This window comes from Tenrec ecaudatus, chromosome 6 (assembly GCF_050624435.1).
Source record: "Tenrec ecaudatus isolate mTenEca1 chromosome 6, mTenEca1.hap1, whole genome shotgun sequence".
Taxonomy (NCBI): domain Eukaryota; kingdom Metazoa; phylum Chordata; class Mammalia; order Afrosoricida; family Tenrecidae; genus Tenrec; species Tenrec ecaudatus.
In genome coordinates this window covers 74510781-74521558 of record NC_134535.1, presented here as the reverse complement: position 1 = coordinate 74521558, position 10778 = coordinate 74510781, and the positions used below count along the sequence as shown (strand labels likewise).

At 54.7% G+C, this 10778-nt stretch overlaps 1 protein-coding gene and 1 non-coding gene across 3 annotated transcripts; one reads left to right on the top strand and one right to left on the bottom strand.

Moving 5' to 3' along the window:
* Positions 1-343: 343 nt before the first annotated feature.
* Positions 344-8421, bottom strand: ZBTB39 (zinc finger and BTB domain containing 39). Of its 2 annotated transcripts, none has more exons than XM_075551443.1 (2): positions 8313-8421; positions 344-5884 (listed from the first exon to the last, which is right to left on the bottom strand). In XM_075551443.1, exon 2 carries the CDS (start codon positions 5838-5840, stop codon positions 3714-3716), a length of 2127 nt encoding a protein of 708 aa, XP_075407558.1. In that variant the 5' UTR covers positions 5841-5884; positions 8313-8421; the 3' UTR covers positions 344-3713. The 2 variants fall into 2 exon arrangements, with proteins under 2 accessions (XP_075407558.1, XP_075407559.1); XM_075551444.1 differs by lacking the exon at positions 8313-8421 and adding an exon at positions 6260-8158.
* A 2020-nt stretch (positions 8422-10441) lies between these two features.
* LOC142452277 (small nucleolar RNA SNORA26) lies at positions 10442-10566 on the top strand. The gene has a single exon (XR_012785297.1). It is a non-coding gene; the product is annotated as a small nucleolar RNA SNORA26 (small nucleolar RNA).
* Positions 10567-10778: the final 212 nt, after the last annotated feature.

The window sequence follows — 10778 nt, the reverse complement described above, 5'->3', positions numbered from 1 at the left end:
GAACACACAATTCCAATCTGCTTTTTTTATTCTAAATAAAAACCACACTTTGTGCCGAACAATGGAATATAAAAGAATCAGATGTACAACCATTTTAGACTTCTACTATTTGGGGGAAAAAGTTTACAAAATATACAAAACTTTACAGCAATAGATAGTAAACACTTAAATATTAGGAGGTCAGTACTTATTATTAATTTAATGGAAGGAGTCAGATGTCAAAACTCCTCTGCTTCACAGAAGAGTCTCGTAGATGTGGAGGGGAGAGGAGGCTGGACGGGGAAGGGGTGTTGTGAAACATCAACATCAAAACAATTTCATTTTCATTTTGATGTGATGTTTGTGGTGAGTAATCACATTGAAAGGAACACTGGGTCTCCTGCTTCCTGACTTTCTGGGTGGGGCGGGGGACGAGGCAGGGGAGGGTTCCCAGATGGGCACAGAGCTCTCCCCACACCCACTCCAGGCCGACAAAGCCAGTGTGCCCATCTAGAGAGAGATTTTCATTTAGTTCCAGAGTTGAGGCGTCTGGAGCAGCAGGGCACAGCAGAGGCCAGAGACCACCTTGGGGCAGGGGGGGGGGGGGTGTAGTGATCAGTAGCAAAAACCCAACTGGAGAGAAGGTATTTAAGCCTCAAGGCTTGTCCTGGGGACAAGGCGATGCTGATCAGAAATAGAGCCAGCAAGAACTCTTACCCATTGCCTTGTTCTTAGGGCCCCTAGGCCGCCCAACACCCACCTCTTTAATTCCCAACTAGCCATGATCTGCAGACTCCAAGGGTCTTAAAACTTAGGACCAAGTATTAGGGGACAGTTTGGGCACCAGTTAGCTTCCCAGTTTGGGCACCAGTGAGCGGTGATTGAGTGGAAGGAATGCTGGGATACTGATCCCCTTCTCTTGGCTACTCACAGCCTCCTCCAGTTACCCCAGAGCCCCACACAAACAACCCCTGGCCCTCAGGAAAGAAGCAGGCAGGCCCCATGCTTGGTTGCACGATCTACAGTCTCCATCTTGAGGTTCTTAGCTGCTTTTGAACAAGGGGCTCTGCCAATGACGCAGCCAGCCCTGAGTACAGAACAAGAGAAAGGGGAAGGGCAGAGAAAGGACTTGGGAGGGTCAAAGAGAAGCCCCAGACCCAACTGCACCAGACAGTGCCGAACTCCCCTCCAGGAGCCAAGGGGTACATACACCCAAACGGACAGAAGGCTGGAAAAGCACTCACAATAAAGCAAACATTTACCTTCACCAAGTATCCTAGCACGCCCTCTGCCACCGCAATGTTTCAAGTAAGACGGTTGGGAAGAGGGAGCGCTAGAGGCAGGGGGCGTCAAAGTGACACCCAGGGGGCGTCCAGGGGTGATGAGGAGGAGCACAAGAGGGGCAGCGTTTGGTCACTGAGCTTTGTGGACTCCGGATCCTGCTACATGTTGGACTGGGAACAACTGATCAACCCCTTAACCTACAGGGGACCAGGGGACCCAGTCTGTAGTGTTTCGAGGATTTGCTTTTTGGTTTACCGACTAACGGGAAAACTTCACAGTTCCAGGCTAAGTATACAGAGCACCCAGCATCCAAGAGGCCTCTGTTAAAAAAAAGATTTCTCCAGCATATTTTGCAGGTAAGTATCACCTCTCTCACACCCGGCCAGTCTAAAATCTTGCCTTCACCCCACAGCCGAGGAGGGATCACCCAGGCCTGCAGAAGCCAGCGGGGACACCACAATCTGTCACACATTTGCCTTCTTAAGATTCCCGAGAGCCAGTAGGGGGAAGCCAGTCAACATGCCCACCATGCTGTCCTGACGAAAATGTCTCAAGGGGATATCCAACAAGTTTAGAAAGATATAAAAGGTGCAGATCAGTTCTTCACGAGACATGATCCCCTCAGCTCCGTCCCTGGTCTACTGCTTCACAGGGCTGGTAACAAGGGGATGAGAGACCTGGGACTCTAACTGGACCCCTGCTCTTGGTCCCAACTTCTTGGACCCCCATGTCCACTGCCTACCGTGTTCCCTGGGTTTACTCTGCTCAAGCCCATCGGGAAAGAATCTGCTTGTTGAAAAGGCTTGACATGTTCTCCCTTCCCGGTCTTGACATGACTCCTGCCCCCCAAATCGCTGCACAGCGCAGCTGCCTGGAATATGGCTACTTGCCAGGGAGAAACTCGTTTTCCTAAAAATCTGGTCTCTCAAAAAGATGCTGGGAATTCTGCATACAAAAACAAAAATAAATAAATATTTGTGTTCAGAAAGGCTCTGTGCATTCCGTGACAATCCCTTGCTTGTGAAAACAGCCTGGTGCTGCTGGCGCCCAGCCAACTGGGGCAGTGTCAGGGTGGAGGCCAGGGGCTCCCAGAGCTCACGTGAGCAGGGTGAGGTAGTATGAGGTACTGAGGAGCCACCTTGTGAATACACAAGGTCTGAGAGCCCTCTCCCCTAAGCCTTCTTTGAGCAAGAGCCCTTTCATATCATTGAAGCAGAGAGTCAACCAGCCCCACAGGAAACCGCCTGGCCTGGTCCTCCACCCACCAAGGGCAATCGGAACCAGCAGCCCTCAGACAACGCCCCCTGGAGGTGACGCACTGACAGATCAGCATCAATTCCAGAAGGTCAAATGGGAGTTGCCAAAGCGCGGGCCCTGTTAGCACAAAGTAAACAACAGTGTCACCGGATTCAGACAGTCAAGACTCACACTCCACTACATACCACTGCCAGTGACTCAGGCCCTGCCACCTGCAGAGCTCAGAGTCCACCGCGCCATCCCAAGGGGCCTTCTCACCTCCACTAGGGGCCAGGCGCAGACCTGCCTGGGCAGGGGACTGGATGTAGATTAAGGCAAGGCTGCTGCTCCCAGACACCCCCACCTGCCCAAGAAACACAAAGTCGACGGAGGTGGCCAAAATGACAAAGACTGTATGAGTGGCTCGCTGCCCACCTCACCCCATGGGAAGGTCTGACCTCCAGGGCCAACATTCTATTAAATCATCTTTCTTTGGAAATGAGAAGAGTGTAAGCTCCCTTCGGGTCCTCCGATGCTACCACTGCTGGCTGGTGAGGACTGACCCCTTCCTCTCGGTGGGAAGCTTTGTCCCCCTTTGGATCCAGCTGCCAAACGATCTTCTCACTGTTCAATTAGCACATCAGGGCCGCAGGATAGGCAGACACCTTCATCTGACACCTTTCCCCTGCTGAGGACCTGAGGCCAGCCGCCTTGCTGACTGGTCTTTTCTAGAAAATTCCATTTCCAAGAGCTTTCTCATGATCGGTGGTCCTGGCCGGAGGTCTGGCAGCGATACCTACAGAGAAAACCTCTCCCCATCTCTCTCGTCCATGAGGCTGTGGCTGGATTCTTAGCAGCATAAAACCTATCAGGTAAACGAAAACTTAAGAGAGGCCAGAGAATGGGATCTAGCTGCCACCAACTGCTTGATTGGATCCCAGAACCCGCCTCAGTGGAATCAAACACACAGCCCTTGGTGGGCCAGAACTGGTAATGGAGGTAAGCGTGGTCGGGTCATTGCTTCAGTAACTCAGCTCATGTGCTCTTTCTTTCTGTTTCTTCTTCGGACACAACACCGAACAGAATTCTTAGCAAGGCAAAATTCTAAGTTCAGCCAAGAAGGGACCAGGAGCCATTGGGAAATCGGTGTCCCGGCTGCCCCCGGGGGCAGCCCCCTGTGGGCCGGGGGCCCCCCTGGCTCTGCTGGGACCCAGTCAGCTGTCCGGACTCTTCTCTGCCTCTTTGGAATGGATAATGTACATGAAGGTCTGCTCGATGGTGAAGTCCGGGGGAAGGCTGCCTTTGTGCACGCCGACGTGCTTGCTCATGAGGTTGAGGGTGGAGCTGTAATGACCGCAGACGGTGCAGCGGTACATGAGGGCCCCGGAGTGTGTCTTCAGGTGGCACTTGATGGTCGAGCGGCCTCGGAAGAACTTGTGGCACACCTTACACTGGTAGGGCTTCTCGCCCGTGTGGATCCGCCGGTGGTAGTTGAACTCGCTGGTGTGGGCAAACCTCTTGCCACAGACCTTGCAGCTGTACTTGCTGTTGCCGGGTTGGCCCGGCAGAGCTAGCTCCTCACTCAGGAACTCCTCAGCCGGCAGCTTCCGTTTCTGAAGAGCTGAGTGCTGTAGGCCCAGGCCGGGCCGCACGTCCAGGACACTGTTACATTTGTGCTGGCTGACGTGATAGCGGTAGGCCGCCTCCGACTTGAAGCTCTGGCTGCACCGCTGGCAGCGGAAGAGGGCATCTTCCAGGCTTTGGTGGACGGCCATGTGCTTCTCCAGGAGATGCCAGTCCACAAAGCTATTAGCACAGACGGAGCAGGAGAAGACCGAAATGCCAAGGTGGGAGAGCGTGTGCCACATGAGGCTGCAGAGGTTGAGATGACGCTGGTCACAGACGCAGCAAGCCTGGCCCTTCATGTTTAGATGGTCAAGGATGTGGCCCCGGACCACGTGGAAATCTTTGGCCAATCCCCTCCCGCAGGCAGCACATTTCAAGTCTGGGGAGGCCGCCCCTGCAAAGAGGCCCAGCTTTCCAGGGAGTGGGTCATTGGGGTGGACAATGATGTTGTTCTCAAAGATGCCATCCTGCCGGTGGAGGGTCAGCTGCCACTGGGTAAAGAACTTGGTTTCACACATGTCGCAGGAGAACAGGAAAATACCAATGTGGGACAGGACGTGGGTCACGCGGGAGTTTCGGTCCTGGAAGTGGGTCTCACACACCTTGCAGTTGCCCGTCAGCAGGTCCACATGGTCACGAGCATGCTGCCGGATCAGCTGGATGTTGGGCTCCAGCACTTTCTTGCACACTTGGCAGGGCATGGCCTTGTTCTCCCGGCTCTCACTCTCACCAAAGGCCAGCTCGTCCTCACTGTCATCACTCAGCTCGATCACCTCCTCGGCGGTGCCGATCTCCTCATTGGCGTCTTCGAACTGCAAGTCATCATCCCCCAGGTCCTCCAGCTGGAACTCCGCCATCTGCCCACAGCTCGGCTCTTTGCACAGCTCGCTGTTGCTCACGCAGTTGCTCCCCGTGGTCACGTCTACTGCGTTGTCAGCAGCGAAGAAGCTGCTTTTACTGAAGTCTCCATTGCTCTGAACTTTGTATGGCGGGCAGGAGCTCATGCTGGTCTGCATGCCCATGCTGACAGTGCCCAGGCCCAGCGGGGTCACTGTGCTGGGGGCGGATGTGAAGGGAGCTGGGGCCTCGACACGGTCTTCTGTCTTTGGTGGCGGTGGCGGTGGCAGGCCATGGTTAGTGTCACTGGCAATAACTTTCTCTTCCTCTTTGTAGCTTGCTCCAGCATCACTGAGCGGCACATAGGTTCTATCAGGACCCAAGTGCTCCACACCACCTCGGAGTTCTCCAAGGGGGTGGGGGGGCTCTGCGGAGGTACAACTCAGGGTACCCGCATGGCTCTCACTGGTGCTGGTCAGGGGCTTGGCCCCTGCGGTGCTCTCCAGGTCAGGGAAGGTGGAGTGACAGGCCCGGAGGAGGTCTTCCATGCCCAGACGCTCAGCCACTTCGTAGATGACCCCAACATTGATCAGGTCTGTAAAGAGCTCTGACGTGTAGACAAAGCTCAGAATCTTCTCAAAGTTGGCCGGAGTGATGAAGTCCACCACGTACGTCCTGACGGCATCAAGCCCAGTGTTCAGGAAGAGGTTCTGGAAGTAGCCCGCTGCACAGGCCAGCACAGCCTTGTGGGCTGGGAAGGAGCGGCTCCCCACCACAATGGTGACATCGCACATGGTCTCCGAGAGCCGGCACTTGTTGAGCTCCTTCAGCAGGTTGCTGGGGTGGTTGGTGCTCTGCAGCTTGATCCGCATGCCCATCTTAGCAGCTCCTACGAAGTTGCCTCCGTATCCGCACGTTTCATCTGCGGAAGGACAAGACGGTTAAGAACGTCCTTTCAAGTGAAGAGCCCCGCATGAGACAGTGCCTCCAGCCTTTAGTGTTTCCAAACCCTGGGCGGGGAACAGAAGAGCTACTCTACTCTTCCAGTGACCAGGACAGTGAAAACAAGGGCGAGGGGGGCCTCTCTCACTACAAATATCCAAATGCATAAAAAGAAATTGGCAAGACAAGATCCAAAATCCCTGGTAAAAATCCAATAGTCTGTTTAAAAATAAAAAAAGCTGCTAGCCTGGTACCTGAGAAGCAGCCAGAGACACACCACGTGGCACTCCAGTACCAGAGCTGCTGGCTCGTATTCTCCTCCTCCTGATTTCTTCCTAAGTATAAGCTTTCTCACCTCACCAAGGAATCTGTTTTTCTCCTCCCAGCGCCAAGCGTCATACACGTACTCCACGACAATCACCAGGCTGCTGGCTCCTGGAAGAAAGGGCAAGGACGCGCCGCTCCGGCTTCTAGCTTGCTGCCACTACTGTGTCCTTTTCAGTCCCTTGTTCTTTCTTGAACTCACCTCACTCCCTAACTATGCTGCATGGCTATCCTGGTCTTTTGAAAACCCAGAGCCATAGAATATCCTTCTATGTTCTGTGAAGGAACTTAAAACATTACAAAGAACTAAAGCAAAGAAGGAGACAACTGTGGTATCTCATACAATTTAAATGTTTTATTCCTCTTTTATCTCCCTTCTCAGAGTTCCTGCTTCTGTAGACCCGATACTAAGTTATTTGATGCCCTAAGAAAGGTTTCTAATGAAGGAAGCCAGGCGATGCCGACAAGAACTATTCCTAAGTGTGCAGGAATGTGGGAATGGGGGTGTAGTTATTGAGGCTTACTTTAATGTGAGAAAATGGGGCTGCAAACCACTACAAACAGGCTCAGTCATTGGCAACGTTGTGAAATTAGATGAGACCTGGATTTTTTAAGTGATCGTCACAATGGAAAACTCTGTGGGGGTCAAGGACCTGGAATGAGAGGCCCAGAAGGGAGACTGGATTAATGCCAGGACTGTGGAGAACCACACACACTCAAAGCAGCATCAAGAGCCATCATCTTTGAGTGGGACACTATTGTTTGAGTCCGATGTTCCGTGGCTGTGCACACGCTCTTCTTTTCCAAGGAGATTATGTTCTAGCAGGGCACCCATCGTGATTTTTCCGTCCTGGTTTATGCTGGTTCACCCCTATTTTACAATGTCAGGTCCATTCAAGTTTTCCACCTGAGTGGCTGTGACTGAAGTGGGGAAGGGCAGATTCAAAGCCTTGTAAGCAACGACCCCAAGCCTTTTCCATGATTTCTGAGCTGCTAATAGCGATGAATACAAGAATGAGGACATCAGTCTAAGATTCTTATACAGCTCTTCTTGAGGTGACTGAACTACGGAATTGTATGTTAGGTGAGTTCTATGTGAACAAAACTTTAAAGAGTTGACTGGGCCGCCAGTGAAGGTGACTGCAATGAAGAATCTGTTGTGAGTAGGTGCCTCGGTGGACCTTCTGGGTCAGCCCTGCACTGCAAGGTCAAATCCACCAGCCACTCCTTGGGGGAAAGATGAGGCAATCTATAATCCCCAAAACGTACAGCCTCAGAAACCATATATAGGATCAGTGTGTGTCAGCACTGACTCCACGGTTTTTGCTTTGGGATTTGGTATGAGTTGGAACGGCAGTAGCTGGGGAGGGGGGGTCAGAGTGGGGGCAAATTCACGTGACATTCAAGGAGCCGCCCGAGTGGTCCATCAGCTGGCCCTCCGTACCCAGGGGCCGGCTGGCTGTGTACAGCCAAGGCTCCTAAAGGCATGCTCTATAGCACTTTTTACTGTGCAACTAGCTTATCGTTTTCAGGCTTCCCAGTCCTACGGCCTGAAAAAGATAAGCTAACCGCACTGCTGTTTACCCTCGACTGGCCGTAGCCGGGCCCGAGCAACACGACCCGTTTCCTCTGCCTCACGAGATTCTATCTATAATCCCCAACTTCGCCTGGGTCCAGGCAGCTCCTGGGCATGGTCGGGTACCACCCAGGCATCGCCCGGGCCTTTGGCAGGCAGGTCGGGGCACTGGGGAGCCTGAACCGGGGCGGGGGGGCTGTGGGCACTTGGAACTTCCGAGAAGGGGTCCCCAACCACCAGAAGGCGCCGGACTCCTAAGGGGGGGGTAGGGGGTCGCACCGAGCAGCCCGGGCCCCCACCCGCGGGCAGGAGGCTCACCCGCGACCCCCCGCAGGCGGCGGGGGCACGGCGCGGCGCGGCCCGGAGAGCGGGCCGGGGCCGGCGCGCGGGCGGGAAGGCTGGGTCGGCCGAGGGGAGCGGGCAAGAGGGCGCCCGGGGGGAGGGAGAGAAAGGCCGCGGCGGGGGTCGGGCCTCGGCCCGGGGCAGCCCTGGGCCTGGCCGCGCTTACCCGGCTCCGCGGGGCCCCGAGCACCATCGCCGCCGCCGCCTCACACAAAGGCCCCGGCCCGCCGCGCCCGGCCGGACGAGGAGGCGGCGCCGCCGGCCGCGGCCAGACGCTCCATCCGCCGCGCCGCTCGCCGCGCCGGCCGGGGCCGCCGCAGCCGCCCGGCCCGCAGCGCCCCCCGCCGTCCCGGAGGAGGCAGCGCCCCCCGCCGCACGGCCGCAGCGCCCCCCGGCGCCCGGGAGGAGGCAGCGCCCCCCGCCGTCCCGGAGGAGGCAGCGCCCGCCGACACCCGGGAGGAGGCAGCGCCCCCTGACGGCTGGGAGGAGGCAGCGCCCCCCGCCGTCCCGGAGGAGGCAGCGCCCGCCGACACCCGGGAGGAGGCAGCGCCCCCCCGGCGCCCGGGGGCCCACCGAGCGGCTCAGACTGCAGCCCAGAGCCGCGGAGCACCCACCCCGCGCTGGGCCGAGCCCCCTCCGACCCCGCGCGGCCCCCCCCCCCCCCCGGAGCGCAGAGATGCCATGTCAGTTGCGGAGCGCAAGCGGCCCCAGCGCCTCTCCAGGCCTCCGGAGCGCTCCCCAAACCAGGCTCTCAGAGGGCGACCCGCCCCCCCCTCCCTTCTCGCTGCGCTGGGTGTCTGCAGGAGGGGGGGGGGGGGACACCTGTCCAAACAGCTGGCGTCACTGCCCACTGCTAAGCCTCCGTGCTGGCAGCTTCCCGCAGAACTTTCAGCGTTGCAATTTTACAACAAGAATAAAACAATAGTATGATCTTATTAATGTATGCCTCCCCCACGAGGCTGAAAGGAGCCCTAAGGACATCGTGGTTAAGAGCCCCGATGCTCACCGAAAAGTCAAGGCCTGCGGCTGAAAAGCCCATCCTTACTGAGAGAGTCAGATGTGGCGGTCCACACCCCTAAAGATCCCGGCCTCGGAAACTCTGTGTGGCAGGTAGACTTAATAGTCGGAAGTCACCCAGTGGCAGTGGGCTTGGAGTTTGGGGGTTGCACTAAGCTATGAGCTTTCTGACGACAGAAATCTGTGTGGCTTTGCGTGGTGTAGCTTCCACGCTTTCTGGTCGCATGATGTTGCAGCTGTGAGATGGCCACACGGAAATCTCCTTTAACATGCGTAGGGGCTGCTCATGAGGAGCATTCACCAGAACCAACCTGGGCCTAACTCATCGAAGCAGAGAAGCCGACCACTGAACCAGCGCTGCCACCCCGCCCCAAAGAACATGTGATAGATAGGTGTTTCACAAATGGGTTATTTGCATGGATGGGTGAGCTCTTCCCGGTTGGGCTTTTAGTGGTCCCTAGAAAACCCACTGCTGAAGTGTGGTGAAGAGAGCAGAGGGTGCCTGGCTATCAATCGGTACAGTGCCTGGGGTCTTCAAGGCTTGTATTCAAACAAGCAGCCATCTAAGGGCGGCATCAACTAAGTCCACATCGAAGAAGCACACCAGCTAATGTGATCCAAAGATGATGATAACAAAATCCAAGTATGATGAAGTAAAAAAAGTATCTGAGCTTAAATTGTGGACACCCAATTTGTAGCAGGCTCTGGAGGACAGCAGGAGCCCAAAATCCATCTGCAGAGTATCAAGTCAGATTAAGCCTCGGGCAGATCCCCTCTAGCCACAGGTGAGGGACTCAAACCGCTTTACTATCAGACAGAGATTATTTAAACCTGATTATGGTGGGTTGAACCATAGTATAATGATACTTGGTCAGTTGACCTCCCTCTTGACCCAACCTGAATTTACCCTACGTTGAAATATTTCTCACCTGTTCCAAGACAGAAATTTCTTCTCTGGCCTTTTACATATTGGTGGTGGTCTTTTCTTTATTATACTTTATTTACATTTTTATCTCTGTATTATTTTCGTCTTGCCGCTTTGGTTTTTTCTTATTTCTTATTATTTCTGTCAGGCTTCCAAGTTTGTGAAGCATAGCAGGAGTGGATACATGGAGACAGCAACTGATGCAATGGCTCATTGGGGAAGGGGGTGGGAGGTGGGGAGGGGGAGGGGATTTGGGGAGAAAACACTGAAGGTAGGAGGGGGGAGGGAGCACTAGAACTGATTTTGATGATGTCTATACAATTCTTCCCAAAAGTGATTTAACACCCTTTCTTGTGCCCTTCTAAGGTTGCTGCCGTACTTTAAGAAGCTAACAAAGAGGGGTAAAGCAAGTCTCCATAAAACCCAGAGACAAGGTCGGGGTAGAACACCTCTTTGGATCCTGCCTGAAGTCACAGCTGAAAAGAAATAATAATAATAATAATAAAAGCGATTTAACCATTTGGGGAAAAAAGAAAGAAAGGAAACCCACTGCACTGCGCTCCCTCTTTCCACCTAGATGACGAAATGAAAAGTTCACAGGGTGGCACTGAAGGGTGGCAGCCCACACTTGACCCCCGAAGCCTACCCTTCCCAGCTCTTTCTAAAGTTCTGCCTCTCTATCCTTCCTCC

Excerpts from the sequence above, each read along its gene's own strand:
- ZBTB39 (XM_075551443.1), bottom strand. The coding sequence starts at position 5,840 with ATGGGCATGCGGATCAAGCTGCAGAGCACCAACCACCCCAGCAACCTG.